Here is a 21,808-nt window from a genome sequence, read left to right as displayed (position 1 = left end):
CATCATCATTCACATAAAAATAGTTGGATGACGTGTGTGTGTTCGGTGTGTGTGTGTGTTCGGTGTGTGTGTGTGTGTGTGTGTGTGTGTGTGTGTGTGTGTGGCAGCTGTTTCTCCTCCAGCCTCGTGACGTTCTCCCCCGTCTTCAGACAGCTATTTTCTCCTCGTCTGTTCTATAAAAACTCAGTCTGAAACTCACCGCTGACGATTTCCTCCCTACACACTCACACACTCTCTCGCTCTCTTTTTCTCGCTCTCTTTTTCTCGCTCTTTGTCTCTGTCGCTCTCACTCACTCTCTGTCCCTCTGTCTTGCTCTCTCACTCTTGCTCTCTTTCTCTCTCACGCTGTCTCTCGCTCTTTCTCGTTCTCTGTCGCTCTGTCTCTCTCTCTCTCTCTCCCTCTTTGTCTGTCGCTCTCGTTCGGTCTCCCTCTCTCTCACTCTCTGTCTGTCGCTCTCTGTCTCGCTCTCTCTTTTTCTCTCTCGCTCTCTCTCGGTCTCTGTTGCTCGCTCTCGCTCTCTTTGTCTCTGTCGCTCTCACTCGCTCTCTGTCTCACTTTGTCTCGCACTCTTGCTGTCTTTCTCTCTCACGCTCTCTCTCTCTCTCTCACTGTCTCTCACTCTTTCTCGTTCTCTGTCGCTCTCTGTCTCTGTCGCTCTCCATCTCTCGCTCTCCCTCTATCTCTCTCTCTCTCGCTCGCTCTCTCTCTCTCTCTCTCTCTCTCTCTCTCTCTCCCTCTCGCTCTCTCTCTGTCTCTCGCTTTCTCTCTCACTCTCTGCCTGTCTCTCTCGCTCTCTCTCTCGCTCGGTCTCCCTCTCTCGATCTCTCTCTGTCTCTCTCGCTCTCTGTCTGTCTGTCACTCTCTCTCTCGCTCTGTCTCTCTTGCTCTCTTTGTCTCTCTCGCTCTCTGTCTGTCTGTCGCTCTCTCTCTCGCTCTGTCTCTCTCGCCCTCTCTCTCTCTCTCTCTCGCCCTCTCTCTCTCTCTCTCTCTGAAGCTGCTGTTCAGCTCATCACCACAGTTTTCCACGCGGTTCTTGAGAACATTTTCCAGCTCTTGGTGGCAGCAGCAGGGTGTTCACTGATGACCTTTGACCTCAAGCGAACCATGTTTATCCTTTTTTCCGCTGATAGAAAACTTCTCCTGACTTTAATTCATTCTCAAGCTCTTTTTTTCCTACGATACAACAAAAAACACTTTTCCAAGTGCTCACAAGTGTCCTGAATGTTATAAAAACCAGTTTTCTCCACATATTGAAGCCTCTCCTGTCCTCTCCTCTAAGCTCTGTGTAAACAGCCTCTCCTGTCCTCTCCTCTAAGCTCTGTGTAAACAGCCTCTCCTGTCCTCTCCTCTCAGCTCTGTGTAAACAGCCTCTCCTGTCCTCTCCTCTCTGCTCTGTGTAAACAGCCTCTCCTGTCCTCTCCTCTCTGCTCTGTGTAAACAGCCTCTCCTGTCTTCTCCTCTCAGCTCTGTGTAAACAGCCTCTCCTGTCCTCTCCTCTCAGCTCTGTGTAAACAGCCTCTCCTGTCCTCTCCTCTCAGCTCTGTGTAAACAGCCTCTCCTGTCTTCTCCTCTCAGCTCTGTGTAAACAGCCTCTCCTGTCCTCGTTATATAATATATTTCTCTTTTTAATAAGAATCTAAAATGATGCCTTCATCTTGCTCCGTGGTATTGTGAATATTATTTTTTTTTTTTAACAACATCTTGTTTAAATTCAACACGACAATTAACTTTGGTGTAATTTGAAGAAGATAAAAGTGTTATTTAAGAAAGGAGCCATGTTTCTCTGGTGTTTTCTGGGCTAAAAGATGCAGAGATGTTTTGTTTCAAAGGTTTTTCTTTAATAATTCTGATTTAATTGGCGTTTTCCGACATGCAGCAGGATGTTCTGGGTGTAGGTCTTTGATTGACATAAACATGTTTTTCCAGTGAATGTGAAAAGGTCTGAGGTTTGCTGTGGAGAGAACTGCTGACTCAGGCTGTAAACAGTGTGCTGCTTTTAAATTGTGACGTCAGGAGTTTTATTTTGTCGGTCTGGCTGCTGTGCGAGCAGCTTCCTGTCCTGTGTGCAGTATCTCTGCTCTCTGGGTGTGAATATTAACTCACTCTCCTGACGTCTGCTTCCCCGACTGAATAAAGCCTCCTTTGAGGAGCTCGGTGCTGTCAAATAAAGAGGCCTCTGTGTCTGAGGGGACATGAGGAGCAGCAGCAGGAGGAGGAGGAGGAGGCTCCGACTGTCTGCCACACTGCTCCACTTATCTCTTTACAAACAACAAGCCACAGACACTCTGACATCAGCTCCATCTGATGACGGAGCAGAGTCCGCTCCAAGACTCCTCGAAGGTGCTGCTGCTGCTCCTCCAAGGAGCTGCTGCTGCTCCTCCAAGGAGCTGCTGCTGCTCCTCCAAGGAGCTGCTGCTGCTCCTCCAAGGTGCTGCTGCTGCTCCTGGAAGGTCCTGCTGCTGCTCCTGGAAGGTCCTGCTGCTGCTCCTCGAAGGTGCTGCTGCTGCTCCTCGAAGGAGCTGCTGCTGCTCCTCGAAGGAGCTGCTGCTGCTCCTCGAAGTAGCTGCTGCTGCTCCTCAAAGGTGCTGCTGCTGCTCCTCCAAGGAGCTGCTGCTGCTCCTCAAAGGAGTGTGTACAGTTAGCATGCCTGTTTGTTTACAATCAGCGGCAGATGATTTGTGTACAGTTAGCATGCCTGTTTGTTTACAATCAGCGGTGGACGATTTGTGTACAGTTAGCATGCTGGTTTGTTTACAATCAGCGGTGGACGATTTGTGTACAGTTGGCATGCCGGTTTGTTTACAATCACCGTATTGTTAGTATTGTTGATTACATCCTTTTCCACTGCAATTAATTTTTACATCTCAAGAATATTAAACATTGGAATTGAACACCGCATGTACAGTTAGCATGCCGGTTTGTTTACAATCAGTGGCAGACGCTTTGTGTACAAAAGTGTGTTAAAGTGTTAAAAACATTCTGATGTGTTTTCATGAATATAAAGATATCAGTGAATCTAATTGAAAATAAAACATTGCAGTATGTTTTTCTCTCCAGCCAGTCTCTGTGACTCTGAGCTGTTTAAAACCTGTTTTACATTTCTACCTGTGAAAGGTCACTTTCCTGGAAAACAAACACAGATTAAACTTCCTACTTCTGTTATCTGAACTCAGAGACGCAGATCAACAATGTGGTGATGTTAATGTTCTGGTTCAGGCCGGTAGAGTCTGAACTGACTGTTTGATCACCTCTGAAATATAAAAACACTAAATAAATGTTTTATTTCTGTCTGACAGTTCTCTGCTGCTGCTGCTGGCATGTTGGTCTGAACCTTCAACACTACGTTTCCCATGGAGCCTTGCACCGACACACACACTGTTCTACCATGGAGCCAGTCAGGTACGGACACACACACACACACACACCAGTCTGTTAAGTCAGTGTGTGTAACGTCTGCAGGATGTTTACTGTGGTCACATGAAAAACGTTACTGGTTGGCTTTCTGTCTCTGCAGCACACACACACACACACACACACACACACACACATGCACACACATATATGCATGCGCACACACATGTGTGCACACACACACACACACAGGCTCAGAAAAAAAACATAAACATTATTTTTTGGGGGCACCAGTGATTACTTCTTTTTTAGAACTTGATTAGCCTCCTCCTCCCCCCCCCCCCCCCCCCCCCGCTGCTCCTCCTGTTGCTCTTTAAGTAGATTAACCTCTGACCTTGTTGCTGGAGGCAGAGCCGGCCAATCAGGAGGCTTCCTGGCTTTTGATTACAGCCTCTGATTGGGTCATTTGAGCTGTCATCTGGTGTGATTAATAACCACGGAGCAGGAAGAGCCGTGATTACACTGTGTGTGTGTGTGATGTCATGCCCTGCAAAGAGAAAGTGTGTGTGAAAGGTGAAGTCATGTCTTGATGTGAGGAAGGTGTGTGTGTGTGTGTGTGTGTGTGTGTGTGTGTGTGTGTGTGTGTGTGTGAGAGACTGCGTTGGGAACCTCAAACATTATGCAGGACATTTTCTTTAATCTGTTGTTTATTTTATTAGATATTTAGTCCTGTCACAATAATTACTATATTGACTTATTGTTTGATATAAAAATGGACATGATAGTTTTTTTCTTGACTCACTTTATTGTCTTTTTGTGCTTTTTAGTGTTTAAAGTAAAGCTGCAAATGCACGAACTGCCTATTTTATTTATTTTATTTTTAAGAATAAAATAATATAATATATAATGATTATCTCAGTTCAATGTTTTGTTAACAGCCTGAAAGTCTATTTCAGTTGTTTTGGTTGTTTATTTATTTATGTTTTATCCATCTAGGATGTTTTAATATTTATTTTCCACATTTTAATACCAATGTTTAATATCCTCCAGATTTAAACAGTCATTGCCGTGGAAAAGGATGAATTATTTTGCTCTAATATATATTTAAAAAACAGCATTGATACAACAATACTATTGTTTATCGCGATACTTTCTGGGAAAATGTATCGTGCTAAAATATGTGATATGGTGACAGGCCTATTCTGGAGTTTATTTTATGATTGGATGTCGTAGATTTTTATATTTTTGAAGCCTTTATGTTCCTGAACTTTTTGACTTTTATGTGTTGTTTTTATCATCGATGAACCAGAGATACTCAGTTTACTCACACAGTGTTTTTGTTATCGTTGCTTCCAAAAAAAAGACTTAAATTCTGAATCGTTTATCAAAATAGTTGCTGATTTATTTGATTTATCAGTTGTTGAGAGACTTCAAGCTTTAATGGCAGAACGGTTTTTATAAATTCTGCTGTGAATCGTCTTCAGCAGTGACATGTTTTGTTTTTTAGATAAGATGAAACTTTATTTATTCAGAGGGACGTTTCTGTGCAGCAGCTGCATTAAATGAAACTTTTAAACAGCTGATTCTGATGCAATATCACTACTTTAAGCTTCAATTTTAGGTGTCATTTTGGCAAAAAAAAAAACATTTTAAAAACCTGCTTTTTGTTTAAGTGGTTAATCTGTAGATGACTTCATTTATTGATTGTCTGTTTAATAAAATGCTTTTTAACATCATCTGGTTGGTGGAAACGACTTATTTCTGCTCATTTTTGAGACATGAAATACCTTTTCTAAGCTTCGATTAGTTTTTTGAAGAGGAGCGTTTATCACACAGGATTCCTTCAAGGACTGTCGGAAATTTAATAATCTGGTGATAAATTAAGTTATAAATAGTGTAATATTGGTGATTTAGATAAAGAAAAGCAAACCTGTCAAACCTGCTGTCAGGTTGAGGGCTTCAGAGGATGAAACGGGTAAGAGACAGTGGTGGGAAGTAACTAAGTACATTTACTCAAGTACTGTACTTAAACATGGTTTTGAGGTACTTGTACTTTGAGTATTTCCATTGTATGTAACTTTATACTTCTACTCCACTACATTCAGCTGACTGCTTTAGTTACTTTTAGGTGGAGATTTAACTTTAGAAACGTGATCAGTTTAAAGCGACGGTAGACATTTTTTAAACTAAACTTCATTAAATTAAATAGTTAAAATGAGCCTCAATGCTGCATCAATACAAACAATCTAATAATACATTTAGAATATATAAACCAGTCTGAGTGGCTTCATTCTGCATAACGAGTACTTTTACTTTTGATACTTTAAGTACATTTTGATGCTGATACTTTTGTACTTTTACTTCATTAAGTTTAGATGCAGGACTTTTACTGCAGTGAAGTGATTTTAAAGCGAGGTATTAGAACTTTAACTTCAATAAGGAATCTGAATACTTCTTCCACTGGTGGTGATGGTGAAATATCTTCTTTCTTTATCACTCAGCAGCTGCTTTCATCAGCAGGTTTTTCTTTTATTTCCCGTTAGAGAAGAGAGAGAGTTTAGTTGAGTGGAGAACGTGAAGCTGCTTCTTGTTTCTGACTCTGACAGCTTCAAACAGAGAGACGGCCAGTCTGCTGCACTAACCACTAACACATGTCCTCCTGCTGCTGCTCCTTCTCCTGCTGCTCCTCCTCCTCCTCTCTCTCCCCCTTCTCCTCCTCCTGCTGCTCCTCCTCCTCCTCTCTCCCCCCTTCTCCTCCTCCTGCTGCTCCTCCTCCTCCTGCTCCTGCTGCTCCTCCTCCTCCTGCTCCTGCTCCTGCTGCTCCTCCTCCTCCTATTCCTCCTCCTCCTGCTCCTGCTCTTCCTGCTCCTGCTCCTCCTCCTCCTGCTGCTCCTCCTGCTGCTCCTCCTGCTCCTGCTGCTCCTCCTCCTCCTCCTCCTGCAGCTCCTCCTGCTCCTGCTGCTCCTCCTTCTCCTTCTCCTGCTCCTCCTCCTCCTCCTCCTGCACGCTGCACACACACACTGCAGCCCCACACACACACTCTGCAGCCCCACACACACACACACACACACACACTCTGCAGCCCCACACACACACTCTGTATGCTGCGCACACACACACACACACACACACACACACTGCATGCTGCACACACACACACACACACACACACTGCATGCTGCACACACACACACACACACACACACACACACACACACACTGCATGCTGCACACACACACACACACACACACACACACTCTGCAGCCACACACACACACACACACACACACACACACACACACTGCATGCTACACACACACACACACACACTCTGTAGCCCGGCTGGGAGCAGGCCGGCCCGGCTAAGCTTACATCGCAGCTTTTAAATGATTTCAGGCTCGAGTTCTGACAAAACGTCCTCAGAACGTCAGAGATTACAGCTGCAGAGACGAGGACAAAGTAAAAAACATTTGTAAAGAGAGATAATATGGTGTTATTTTGATAATCAATTAAATGTGCAAAATGTCACTTTCTGCACAAGCTAAACAGTCAGTTTCTGTGTTAGAGTTCCTTCAGCAGCAGGATCCTCCTCTCCACAACACACAGATACTAAGCTTTATACCAGGAGAAATGCTCAATAAAACAGTTAAAATAATAAAAATCTGTGTTTTTCAAATGCAGTTTGGTGGACACAGGAGCTTATAACTACTAATAACTAAAATCCTTCGTCCAGATCAAATCTAGAGGTAAAAAGTAGAGTGTAAAAAAAGTGGAGATTTCTCTGAAAAATTTCACTTTCATGGAAAAAATGGGCGAAAAATGAATAGAAAATGAAATAATGGTTGATGATTTTATGATTTGTTCGTCATTCTTCCTGAACTCGTGACTCGTTCTGTCTCCAACTCTTCGATCGATCGTGTCCAGTGGACGTTCGGAGGTTGAAGCCCAGAAAACAAACCACAGAACGTGTGTTTATCTTTCTCGTTTCCTTTTATGTATTTCTGTCTTTTACTTTATTTACTTTATTTCTGATTTTGTGTTTCTTGCAACCTTCTTTTTTTATTTTTTCACATTTCTTATTCATCCATAACTTTCTATTTCTGACTCTACATCTGCATTTATTCTTTTTCCACCCCCAGTTTCTTTTCTTACACACACACACACACACACACACACACACACACACCCACCCAGGACCACCTATATCGCCCTGCTGCCGTGTGTCTCTGTGGCCTGGCTGCAGTTTGCAAGGCGACACGGTGGATGAAACCATCCGGCCTCCTTCACGCAGTCCGGTCTCTGACCAGACCACCCACACACACACACACACACACACACTCACACACACACACACACACACACACACACACACACACACACACACACACACACACACACACTCAAACACAGGGCCAATATTCTGTCTGCTACAGTTGCAGTTATATTTCAGTTTAATGTTTTTGTGTCTCAGGAGGAAAGTTGTCTGAGCTCCAGTCGTCTGTCTCCAGTTTCCACTCCTTCATACTGGGACCAGACCAGTGCACACGCTCGGTGTGAGCGTCTGATTGGCCGTGGACGCTGGTGACCTCAGACAGCTGCTTTAAGAAATGATTGACAGCAGACGAGGGCGGGGCTTATCTGTAAATTTCCTGTCTCTGAGGAGAGAGAGGTGTCAGATTGTAGCTGTTCTCACAGACGCTATCAGAGCTGTCACTTCCTGCAGAGTGTGTGTGTGTGTGTGTGTGTGTGTGTGTGTGTGTGTGTGTGTGTGTGTGTGTGTGTGTGTGTTGGGGTGTATTTTCCATAACCTGGTTCCCACATCGCAGTAACACTTGTTGTCAGAGAGGAAGAGGCGGAGGCAGCAGCTATTGATAAGCTATCAGCTGACAGTCGCCTCAACATGAAGGCAGAAAATGATCAAAACAAGACAATTAATGGAGGACTTGTTTGTTTGTTTTCTTTTTTTTTTTAAATCGCCAAAAATCCAACATTTATCGTAGAAAGAATCTGTGAAAACAGGCATTATCGTCGGAGTTTGAACTTTCCGACAGTCCTCGAACGTATCATCTGTGACGAACGTTTCTTTTATAAAAAGTGACCAAAACAAATCTTAAAAGGTTGATTTTTCTGTCAGAAACACTTTATTCTAAGTGTGTAATTTAAAAGCTGGGTTCTGTTTGGGCAGGAATGGGTTCTGTTGGGTTCTGTTGATCAGGAGCTGGGTTCTGATTGTCAGAAACTGGATTGTGTTGATCAAGAGATGGGTTCTGATTGTTCATGAGCTGGTTCTGTTTGTCTGAAGATGGCTTCTGTTGGGTTCTGTTGATCAGGACCTGGTTTTGGTTTGTGTAGGAGCTGGTTCTGTTGGGTTCTGTTGATCAGCAGCTGGTTCTGTTGGGTCCTGTTGATCAGGACCTGGTTTTGGTTTGTGTAGGAGCTGGTTCTGTTGGGTTCTGTTGAGCAGCAGCTTGTTCTGTTGGGTTCTGTTGATCAGGACCTGGTTTTGGTTTGTGTAGGAGCTGGTTCTGTTGGGTTCTGTTGATCAGCAGCTGGTTCTGTTGGGTCCTGTTGATCAGCAGCTGGTTCTGTTGGGTTCTGTTGGTCAGGACCTGTTTTCTGTTTGATTCTGTTGATCAGGAGCTGGTTCTGTTGGGTTCTGTTGACCAGGAACTGGTTTTGGTTTGTGTAGGAGCTGGTTCTGTTTGGTTCTGTAGATCAGCAGCTGGTTCTGTTGGGTTCTGTTGATCAGCAGCTGGTTCTGTTGGGTTCTGTAGATCAGGAGCTGGTTCTGTTGGGTTCTGTTGATCAGCAGCTGGTTCTGTTGGGTTCTGTAGATCAGGAGCTGGTTCTGTTTGGTTCTGTTGACCAGGAACTGGTTTTGGTTTGTGTAGGAGCTGGTTCTGTTGGGTTCTGTTGATCAGGAGCTGGTTCTGTTGGGTTCTGTAGATCAGTAGCTGACTGGTTGAACTGGGAGTGTTAACTGGGCTCCTCAGTGTGATTTATGGTCCTGATGTTGCGTTTATGGTCCTCAGTGTGTTTGTTTTATGACTCGGCTGTGTCCTGACGGATCGACCCGAGATTAAAATCTCCTCCAGGGTCGACCGCTCTGCTGCTTTATGACTTAATGAGACCGGGACGCCGTCTGTCTCTGCTGATCCACAGGGCGGGCAGCAGAACTGGAGGCTGGACTGTCCTACGGTCCTTGAACGGGTCATCGGTTACGAATGTTTCAGTTGTAAAAAGTGTCCGTTACTTGTGTTAAATGTTGATATTAGTGTCAGAATGTGTCATTTAAAATAAACTTTTGTCAACTTATGTCTTTATTTTTTTGTCATTTTGCATCTTTTTTTAGTCAGTTTGCGTCTATTTTAAGTCACTTAGCATCTTGTTTTCGTCATTTTGTGTCTTTTTATGTCATTTTGTGTTTTGTTTTTTTTTGTTTTTTTTCAACAAATATTTACTGTAAATCTGTTTACACAGAGCAGAGAGGAGAGGACAGTACAGTGCAACAATACTGAGAATATGTTTAATATGTGGAGATAACTTTTGTTGCTGCCATCCTCCAAAGCGTTCCGATATGTGAGCGAACGTTAAACGAGAGTCTGACTGTCGAGGCTTCAGAGCTGTGGTGCCCCAGTGCATGCTGGGTAGTTTGTGTTGCTGTAACATGATAAATGAATTTTGTGGCTGCAGCTGCTCAGCAGATCGTCTCTAATGAAATTAAGCTTCACTGCTGAGCCACACACACACACACACACACACACACACACACATACACACACACCTTTTTCATTTGTGTGTGTGTGTGTGTGTGTGTGTGTGTGTGTGTGTGTTTGTGTTTGTGTAACAAACAAGGTTCACTTCCTTTTTGACGTCACAAAGACTAAAAGCCTGCATGGTGTGCTGCCAGTTTACTGAAAAACCTTCTTTTCTTGTAAATAAACATTCTGGATTTGATGCATTTTTAAAAAAAATTATATTTTACAAAGCATCCTAAATCTTTCAGATATTTTCCCTAATTTTTAATATTATATATATTATTTACATATCAAATCATAAAACCCATCACGTTATGAAAAATTTACCAATTTATTAAAAACATTCTACATTAAGAGTTTCTTCCAATAATCAGTAATTTTATAAAGATTTAAGTTCTTTATTACTTCAGTAAAGTTAGAACCTGTCGGGGTGGTGAAGGTTAATTAGTGACAAAATAATAATTATATAATAATAATAATAATAATAATAATAAAAATAAAAACACAAGTTTAATGACTCCTTCTCCAACTGTTTGATTTAAAATTTTAAAATATGTATTTTCACTTTTTCTTTTTGAACAAAGAAATTCAGTTCAAATTATATTGTAACTGACCAGAAGTAAGTGAAATAATTAAATGAGACAAATTTATATTTTTTTGCTGAAAATGCAGTATAATTTAGGTTAAAGCCGATAAAAAGGGGTTGTTTACACAGAGCAGAGAGGAGAGGACAGGAGAGGCTGTTTACACAGAGCAGAGAGGAGAGGACAGGAAAGGCTGTTTACACAGAGCAGAGAGGAGAGGACAGGACAGGAGAGGCTGTTTACACAGAGCCGAGAGGAGAGGACAGGAGAGGCTGTTTACACAGAGCAGAGAGGAGAGGGAAAAAATGTAAAAGAAAGAAAAGTCAAAATAGAGCTCAAAGAAAATACAGTAAAATTTAGGTTAAAGTCGATAAAAAGTTGTGCCGGTAATTTAAAAAAAATAATGAACTCCAGCTGCATTTGAAGACATTTTTTTTTTTAATTATTATTTTTCATGTGGAGGGTTGTGGGTTTGCAGAACATTTACCTTTCCTCTAAACCTCCTTTAAGGAGAATCAGTGGGATGAAATGATGATGAAGAGGAGGAGGAGGAGGAGGCAGAAGATGCAGGGAGGAAGAGGCCCGCTGGCCGTGGCTCGGGGGATTCTGGGTATTCTTATGCTAATCCTCGGCCGGGGACGAGGCGCAGAGCAGCCAAGCAAACAATGGCAGTGGAGCCAGAAAGTCTGGCCTGCAGTCTCCCAGGCCCTGAAAGGCATGTCGGGCAGGGCGCCGCCACCGACGGGAGGCTGCCGCCGCTACCGCCGCCGCCGCCGCTGCTGCTGCTGCTGCTGCACCCAGAGGCCCGCCTGCAAGGAGGGGCCCCTGGAGGGGACGGGGAACGGGGCCAAGGTGGAGGGAGGGAGGGAGGGAGGAGAAATGAGAAGGAGGAGGAGGAGGAGGAGGGAAGTGGAGGATCGGGGGAAGAAAGAGGAGGTAAGATGAGAAACAGAGGGAGGAGACGGGAGAAGGAAATCAGATTCTGGAAAGAAAAAAGGTGATTAAATGGAGAGAAAGAGGCACAAGCTGCTTCATTTAATACATTAAGGTCTTCTCTTGTGTGTGATTATTTTGCATTTTTATTAGGGCTGGGACTCGATTAAAAAAATTAATCTAATTAATTAGAGGCTTTGTAATTAATTAATCAATTAATCGCATTTTAATCGCATATAAATATTTGACCTGAGAACAGTGAGAAGTCATTTTTTCACATGGATTTTTAGTATACCATTGAATAATGACTGAATACATAAGCTTAAGCAACAAAAATATTGTTTATTTTTAGACCAGTGCAATTTTTGCCATTAAGTGTAGCAATAGCATGTTTATAAATATAGTACATTTCATAAATCCAGGTAGCCTATAGGTAGGTAGACCTTCTGTAAACTAGAATACTTTGGTTTTTGAAGTAAAACACAATCCACGCTAGCTACCACACTAGCCGCTAGCTGCTATATGTTTAGCATTGAGGTGATACTTGAGGCTGGATGTGCTGCTATGGTGATATGTGAATTCCTTGTTGCCTAGCAACACAACCATGCTCTTATGGACGCTTCCATCCGTTGGTTTTTAGTAACTAAATGTCCCATCATCCACGGGGCCAACCAAAGGTCTCATCAGCTTCTTCCTTCATGTTCACTGTGGTTTGTTGTTGTCTCAACTCATCAACGCTAGTTGGTGCTCCAGTATAATCGCTCCTCCTGAAACTCATCCAGTGAGAAACGTTCCGCGGTGCAAAAATAAGTGCGATTAAAATGCGTACATTTTTTTAAACGCGTTCATTTTTGTGTAATTAATTAATCTTAATTAACGCGTTATAGAATAAAATGGAATTTATATGTTATCTATATGTATTTTGATGCTGTTATGGTAACGGTACTTGGAGCCAAAAATGACGAATATTTTATTTATTGATAAATTATTAGACAATGTTTTATATAAAATTTAAAAATCTGTATTTTCACTTTGTGTTATTGTACAGAGAAATAAGGCTTAAATTATATTGTAATGCAGTGAAAATGTCCAACAGTTTAGTTAAACAAAATCATATTTTTTTGCTGAAAATTCGGTCCAATTAGGGTTAAAACAGAGTAAAAAGTTGTGCAGGTAATTTAAAAAGTTTATGAACTGCAGCTGCATTTGAAGACATTTTTTTTTAATTCTACAGTGATTACAGAACAAGTGGAGGTCAGAATGGGAAGACAAACGGAGACAAATAATTACAAAGTTAAAAAACCCACAAAAATCTATCCAAACATTTAAAAAAAGAGTCAAACTGTTGTCGTAAAAAATTTAAAAAAAGAAACAAAAGTCAAAAAAGAGCTCAAGGAAAACTGTTTTAACTCTGGAACACCCTGATCAATGTTTCTGACTGAGATTAACCAAAAATAAAAGATTAAATAAACTCTGGATGGAAACAAACGGCCTCTCTCTGTCCGGGTAATTTTTAGTTTAGTGTGTCTCCGCTCCTCGTCCAATCAGAGCCGTCGGTTCAGTCTGCCGCCGCTCCTCCAGAGCAGGAAGTGGAGACGCATTAAGGCTGATTATTGATGTCTGCAGTATGACGGATGGATTATTAATGCTGCTGCAGGGTCCAATGTCACTGAGCAGAGTTTAACTCTGCTGCTGCATCACGAGTCAACACCAGCAGCAAAACAACATCAACAACAAACAACACTGGAGAACACTTTAACTCCCTAAAAGCACTAAAGTATTACCTGATCAGTGTTGGTGGCATTGTGTGGTAACAACTTTTAAAGTTTTATTTCTTCCTGAACCCAAACATATTTTATTTAAAATGATACAACAGAGAATAGCAACAAACCCTCACGTTGGAGAAGCTGCAACTAGAGAGTTTGGCTTTTTTTGCACTGATTAATCCATTTTTACACTTTTTAAACTCTAAAATATTTACTTATTGATTTGTAATTATTGACACATTCGCAGATTGTTTTCTCAATAAATTGGTTGATTGCTTGTTTTATAATGTCAACAAAACAAAGTAGTAAAAAAAAAATCACTGTCACTCGTAAAACATAATGTAAACAAAACCCAAACATATTTTATTCATCCATGGGGTGTTTTTATTTTTGATACTCATTTATCGGAACTGATTATTTCAGGAAAATCTTGGAGACCTCTGGTTCTCTGTACTGTAGTAGTGTTGGAGACGTCTGGTTCTCTGGACTACAGTAGTGTTGGAGACCTCTGGTTCTCTGTACTGTAGTAGTGTTGGAGACGTCTGGTTCTCTGGACTACAGTAGTGTTGGAGACCTCTGGTTCTCTGGACTACAGTAGTGTTGGAGACCTCTGGTTCTCTGGACTGTAGTAGAGTTGGAGACCTCTGGTTCTCTGGACTGTAGTAGTGTTAGAAACCTCTGGTTCTCTGGACTACAGTAGTGTTGGAGACCTCCGGTTCTCTGGACTGTAGTAGTGTTGGAGACCTCCGGTTCTCTGGACTGTAGTAGTGTTGGAGACCTCTTTTTCTCTGGACTGTAGTAGTGTAGGAGACCTCTGGTTCTCTGGACTACAGTAGTGTTGGAGACCTCTGGTTCTCTAGACTATAGTAGTGTGGAGACCTCTGGTTCTCTGGACTACAGTAGTGTTGGAGACCTCTGGTTCTCTAGACTATAGTAGTGTGGAGGCCTCTGGTTCTCTGGACTACAGTAGTGTTGGAGACCTCCGGTTCTCTGGACTGTAGTAGTGTTGGAGACCTCTGGTTCTCTGGACTGTAGTAGTCTATAGAATATCATTTTACATAATAGTTTTTCCTGCCGGCTCCTGCAGCCAGATGAACAGTTCTAATACAGAAGCTTTTAAAGAACCCCCTTTCTTCTGCTGGTCTTAACCCTCTGCTTGGGTTTCTATCCCACTGAATTTCCCAGCATCCCCGGAGCGGTGTGACCTCGAATTCCTTCCCCCGAGGGGTCCGGCCACGGCTCAGTGGTTCCCTATAAGGCCGGTTTATTCTGTACAGGTGGGAGCGCCAACAATGGCTCCTTTCATTCAGCTGCTCCCTCCAAGACTCTGATGTCACGTCCAGGTAGCCGAGCAGCTACGCTACATTAACCTGCTGAGAGCTGAGGGGACACATGATGTCCCCAGAAGGATTTATGTCCCTATATGCAGAATAATACAGGAATAAATACGTTGGAGGAAACAAATTGAAGGGGGAAATACTAATAATATATAATATATAATAAAAATAAATTAAAAATAAATACATTCATAAAGATAAGTAAACAAATGACATTTAAAAATTATAATTAAAAAATGAATAAATTAGAAATAGTCAAAAATAAAAATAAATAAATGCATGAATAAAATGAAAAAATCCTTAAAATAAAAAATAAAAATTAGCATAAATACAATAATAAATAAATATTTTTTTTAAAAGACTAAACGAATGAGGACATTTAAAATCAATAATGAAAAGGAAAAATAAATGATAAACAAATACAGTCAAATGGAAGAATAAATAAATGCACAAATATATTTTATAAATAATAAATTATATTTTAAATATTACATACATTTAGAAATGATAAAAACAGGTACATTTTAAATGCACTAGAAATGAATGCAAAAGTAAATGAAATAAAAAATGATAATATAAATTTTAAAATAATTACTTTTAAGATAAATAAAAATAGAAACAAGTACATTTTAAAGTTAATTATTTTTACTTTTAAGGTTCTACTGATGAACACTTTTTTCCATTATTATTATTATTATTATTATTATTATTTTAGTTGCTGTTTTGGGTCCTGAATAATGTCCACTTAATCTTTTTTAAGGACATTTGATGGTAGAGAAACAATTTAGCAGTTTAAGAATTTATGTATTTTTGGCAGTGGAGGAGAAAATTATGTTTTTGCCTTTTAGTGTCTGTTAGTTTCTGCTGCTGAGGTTAAAAAGGAGTCTGTTGTTAGACGCAGGACGAAGGATTAGAGACAAGTTTGGACATGAGGAGGAGGAGGAGGAGGAGGAGGAGGAGGAGGAGGAGCTACCTGACACTCAGAGCTTTCAGGATTTTGAGAATCCTGCACGTTTTTATTTCTGCAGCAGTCGACAGATGTGAACGTTCGCTGCTTCTAGTTCAAGTTTTTGTGTGTTTTTGAGTATTTCAGCTGCAACATGGAGTCTCCACGTCACTCTGTGTGTGTGTGTGTGTGTGTGTTGTGTTGTGTTTTCAGAGGGAAGTGGATGTGTCTGGTGATTTAGGGAGGGTGTGTGTGTGTGGGGGGGGCAGCTTCCTGTCTCGGGGGCTCACAACACCACGGTCCTTCCTGAACCTGCCTCGTCTTGTCCTCCTCCTCTCTCGCTCCGTCTGAATCTGTGAATGTGCCTTTGTGTGTGTTATCTCGTCCCGTCACCGTGCTGCTGCTGCTGCTGCTGTTGTTGTTGTTGTTGTTGTTGTTGTTGTCGGTCTGTAAATCAGGCAAAGAGCCACAAACAAACTTGAGGTTTTTTTGATGCCTGCGGGGTGAAGATTCTTCCACTTGTCTGTTATTGACACACTGACGCCACACACACACACACACACACACACACACACACCCCTTGAGCCTCTCTCTGACTCTTATCTCTGCTCAGGTCTGAATATCTGCACCTGTGATTAAAAAAAGCAACATCTCACTGTTTTTTTTAACCTGAACTGAAGCGTGTGTGCGTGTGTGTGTGTGTGTGTGTGTGTGTGTGTGTGTGTGTGTGTGTGTGTGTGTGTGTGTGTGTGTGTGTGTGTGTGTGTGTGTGTGTGTGTGTGTGTGTGTGTGTGTGTGTGTGTGTGTGTGTGTGTGTGTGTGTGTGTGTGTGTGTGTGTGTGTTAAATTGACCAAAAAAAAAGACAAATTGATCAAAAAAAGACACAAAATTATCAAAGAAAAGTATATAAAATGACCAAAAATATACACAAAATGACCAAAAAAGATATACAATTGACAAAAAAAGACACAAACTTACCAAAAAGAGACCAAAGTGTCCTCATAATGCAGGATGTCCTCACTGCGGTGCCTTAAAGCAGAAATTGGTCCCCACAAAGATGCACCCGTCCCCTAACTTGGCACTCGTTCACACACATCCCACTACACCCCCCCTCATTCACTGGCAATAATACACACACACACACACACACACACACACACTGTACAGCTCTGTGTGTGTGTGTGTGTGTGTGTGTGTGTGTGTGTGTGTGTGTGTGTGTGTGTGTGTGTGTCTTTGTTCTCCTCAGTCAGAGATGTGTGAAAAGTGGGTCACAGGTCGGACCTCTTTGTCCCCCGGGCAAATGAAAAGTGACGGACACCGGCCCGCATCACCACTAATTCACTCTCACACACACACACACACACACACACACACACACACACACACACACACACACACACACACACACACACACACACACACACACACACACACACAGCCCTCTCTAATTGCAGCCTGCCGTTATCAGCTCTAGCGGGTCCAGTAATGTAAATTAACAGTAATTTGCAGAACATCCCTGGACAAATAATTTGGTGGTTAGCGGACCGTCGGAGGCCAGTGCCGGGCCGGCCGGGTCGCAGGGTCACAGCCCGCTGAGGACGGAGGGACGGAGACAAAACCAGCCAAACACAAACCAGCCAAACACAAACTGACCAAACACAAACTCAACATGAACAAATCAGAACGCAACCAAACCAAACACTAAACCCAGGAGACGTAACCCCCACCATCCTCCTTAATATGACCAAAAACAGACACAAAATGACCAAAAACAGACACAAAATGACCAAAAACAGACACAAAATGACCAAAAACTGACACAAAATGAAGTAAAAGAGCGACAGTAAACTCAGCAGGTTTCCAACATTTGAACCGACCCTGAAGAAATGTTTGGTTGGCTGTGAACATATTTATTATACTACAAAAGAACAACAGTTGCACCACATTTTAATTCATAGAAAGTCATGTCCAACATTTTTTTTTTTCTGATTGAAAGCACGGAGTTTCTTAAAACAGCTAAAAAATCAAGTGAAAAGTTTGAGACAAGCATGACCAAAAAGGACACAAAAAGACCAGAAATAGATATGAAATGACCAAAAAAGAGACGAAATGGTAAACAAAAGGTCATAAAATGAAGACATAAAAGAATAAAAAAAAGACGAAAAAAAATCATCAAAAAAAGATATTCAATTAACAAAAAAATACACAAAATGGCCAAAAATGATACAAACCGACCAAACATGGATTTAAATGACCAAAAAAAGAGACAAAATGGTCAAAAAAGACATAAAATGGTCAAAAAAGACATAAAATGATCAAAAAAGACATATAATGATAAAAAAAGACATAAAATTATCAAAAAAAGACATAAAATTATCAAAAAAGACATATAATTATCAAAAAAAGACATAAAATGATCAAAAAAGACATATAATTATCAAAAAAAAGACATAAAATAATCAAAAAAAGATATTAAATTAACAAAAAAATACACAAAATGGCCAAAAAGGATACAAACTGACCAAACATGGATTTAAATGACCAAAAAAGACATATAATTATCAAAAAAAGACATAAAATTATCAAAAAAGACATAAAATTATCAAAAAAGACGTAATATTACCAAAACAACGTGATAAAACACTCCTGAAGTGAAACTCCTCCGTCAGACTGTAGAATCTGTGTTGTTTATTCTAGAGACAACAACCTGCTGCAGGTGATGATCTGGTTCTAACTCTGGTTCTGGTTCTGGTTCTTCAGGGTTCTGGACCCAGAGAGGCAGTGAGACAGAAGAGGACCTGATATTGTGATCCTCCCTCCATCCTTCTCCTGGAGCTCCTCCCCTCCTCCTCCTCCTCCTCCTCCTCCTCCTGCTCCTTCTGTGGATCAACAGACTCTATCAGGACTCTCAGAGCCTGGTCCTGGTCCTGGTCTGGTCCTGGTCTGGTCCAGTCTGGGTTGACTCTGCTGCAGGATGGCAGGCGTCCCGTTCTGTTTGGCTGTGATGGCGGCCGCTCTGCTGCTCGCCCTCCGAGCCCACGGTGAGTCCTCCACATCTTAGGTTTTATATTATATTTTATCTTCTTCATTTGGGATCTTTTATTGGATTTAGTCACTATTATACACAGTAATACACCACCAGTTTACTTGTGTGAAGCAGAATTTCAGACAGACGAGTTTAAGTAATAAATTAATCAGTTTCTTATCAGTCATGTACTTATTTTTGTAATTTCACCCAGGAAAAGTACAAAAAAAAAACATAAGATGACCAAAAAAGAAACAAAATGACCAAAAAAGACACAAAATGACCAAAAAAGACACAAAATGACCAGAAAATATGTTAAAAAGATTTTTTAAAAGACACAAAATGACAAAAAAAAATTGTAAAATGACCAAAAAAACCCAAAATGAGACACAAAATTATTTTTTTTTGTAAAAAGACAAAAAATGTATAAAAATGACAAAAAAGAAGTAAAGAAGACATTAAAAAGACACAAAAGGACATCTCAGATTTTCCCTATTTTCCCCATACATTTCTAAATAATTATGAATATTATGAGTGTTTTTCCATGCAAATTTACAATTTTAATCTCAGATTTACTCCATTTTTTCCTCAGGATATTCATAATTGTTTTGAAATTAATAATTGTTTTCCATGTTAATTTACCACTTTAATCTCAGAATATTCATAATTATTTCGAAATTCATTAGAAAAAAAGGAAAATTCTGAGTGTTTTTCCATGCAAATTTACCATTTTGATATCAGATTTACTCCATTTTTTTAAACTCAGAATATTAATTTATTATTTTGAAATGTATAAGATTTTTTTCCATGTAAATTAACAATTTAAATCTCAGATTTACTCCAGTTTCTTTCTCAGAATATTCATAATTATTTTGAAATTTATGAGTGTTTTTTTTCCCCCTTTTTTGTTCTCATAAACATAAAAAGTGTTTTTCCATGTAAATTTTACAGTATAAATCTCATATTTACTCCATTTTTTTCCTCAGAAATTTCTAAATAATTATGAATATTCTGAGTGTTTAACCATGTAAATTTACCATTTAATCTCTGATTTACTCCATTTTTTTTCTTAGAATATTCATAATTATTTTGAAATTTATAAGTGTTTTTCCATGTAAATTAACCACTTTAATCTCAGGTTTTTTTTCCTCAGATATTTCTAAATAATGATGAATATTGTGAGTGTAATATGTGACTCTACACTGAGTTGTTATCGTCGTGTCTGCGGTCCCTGTAGTTCCTGACGTCCCTGTAAAGTGTGAGGGCGTTCTCAGTTACTGATTAACTCTTCAGTGTGTTTCTCTTGATAAGAACATTAACATAGAGTCTCCTCCCTGAACAAACACTCACATCTGATCAGCTCAGCTCACATTCACAACACAAACAAACATCAACAACAACACTTTTCATTTATTTACCTTTTCTCTGTTTCAGATTAAAGCTGCAGAGTGAAACACTTTGTTACCTGCAGCTAATATTCTGTTTTCTAACTGGTTATTGATCATAAAGCGTCTTTAGTTTGAGGATTTGAGGATTTTTTTTCAGTTTTTTAACAACTAGACATTTAAACAGCTATTTCCAGTTATTATTAAACTTTTGTTTTGGATAAAACTGAATTAAATCAAAAAATTTTTATGTTGGAAAAACTACAGCGCTGAACATGAGAAAGGAGACACACACACACACACACACACACACACACACACACACACACACACACACACACACACACACACACCTTTTATCACCCTGGTGTGTGTGTGTGTGTGTGTGTGTGTTATCAGTCGGAGACTTTCTGTCGCCTTCTGATTGTTTTTCTCTCGTTTAATTTCTTCACTAATGTCAGTTAATTATTCTTCAGGAGCCTGAAAATATGAGGAAAATTAATAAAAAAATACATATAATAGTATATTATATTATATAATATAATAGTTAAAATAAAAAGAAGTCATGGAACAACTTTGTAATAAGTGCCACACTTGACACATTAATTTTTATTTATTTTATTTTAAGTTATTTAATTATTTCTTATTCATTTGTTTTTTGGTTGTTGTTTTTTTTTCAATTTGTTTATTTAGTATTATTATTATTATTATTATTATATTTAGTATTTAGTATTTTTTAGTTTTTCCTACTTGATTTTTCTTTTTACTCATTTTGTTTTTATTTAATAATTTTATTTTTATTTCACTCATTGTGTTATTTTTTTTTTTACTTACTGGTTTTCACGTTTTTTATTTTCGTCTTTTTTTTTTACTCATTAGTTTTCATTATTCTTAATTTGTTTCTTTATTAATATTTTTAATATATATACTTGTTTTTTTTAAATCCAGTTTTTTTTTAGGTTTTCTAACTGTTTTTATTTTTTCAACTTTTTCTTACAGATTTAGAAATGTTGTTTTATTCATTTATTTATTTACTCTTTTTTTCTTTAGTCCTTTACTCCTTTATTCATTTATTTATTTATTTATTTATGTTTAAATATACTTTATTAATTCTGTATTTTTTTCTCTATATCCATATAAAATCAGAGTGTGAGTTCCTCTGGAGCAGGGGTTCCCAAACTGTGGTGTGTGGACCCCTGGGGGTCCGCGAGATGAAAAATGTAATGACAGTCTGATAATTACACAATAACATTCTCCCTCCCACACAATAAAGACGTGTAAATAAACACTTCCTTTCTAAAATGTAAAATCAAAAACTGTAATATAAATCAATAAATAAATGCAGGCTATTAAAAATGCTCTTCATCTTAAAATGAAGCGTAGAAGAAGTTCTCTTCTTCATGTTTCCAGCCTGTTATGATGACGGGTTGTTTAGCTCCACGTCATTTAAACTTGCTGCAATTTTTGTTCAACGCGGCTCAAAATATTATAACATTTCCTCAACTTATCTGCTTTCTGCCTCTGATCCTGAGCCTTCATCATCCTCTTTGATCTGAAAAGTGGAAGCTTGTTCATAACTTTGTTGCATTATATTGAAACTGTGTTTCAGATTAATTCAAATACAAGAGCTCATTGATGTTATGGTGATTATTTTATTATATGTGTATTCTGGTCATCTGAGCATGATTAAACATGCCGCCAATATAAAAGCTTATTGCAA

General features: G+C 39.6%; 1 protein-coding gene across 2 annotated transcripts in view; it reads left to right on the top strand.

The window, feature by feature from the left end:
* The window catches only part of LOC131993303 (bone morphogenetic protein receptor type-1A-like), a 55,899-nt gene that overhangs the window by 20,937 nt on the left and 13,154 nt on the right, over positions 1-21,808 (top strand). For both annotated transcript variants that reach the window (XM_059359148.1, XM_059359149.1), the window contains exons 2-3: positions 3,298-3,400; positions 18,439-18,719. In XM_059359148.1, the coding sequence (XP_059215131.1) occupies positions 18,653-18,719 (67 nt within the window). In that variant the 5' untranslated portion in view covers positions 3,298-3,400; positions 18,439-18,652. The remainder of the gene's footprint in view (positions 1-3,297; positions 3,401-18,438; positions 18,720-21,808) is intronic.

Source organism: Centropristis striata, chromosome 20 (assembly GCF_030273125.1).
Source record: "Centropristis striata isolate RG_2023a ecotype Rhode Island chromosome 20, C.striata_1.0, whole genome shotgun sequence".
NCBI lineage: Eukaryota > Metazoa > Chordata > Actinopteri > Perciformes > Serranidae > Centropristis > Centropristis striata.
Note: the sequence above shows the minus strand (reverse complement) of the source record. Positions and strands in the feature narration are given on the sequence as shown.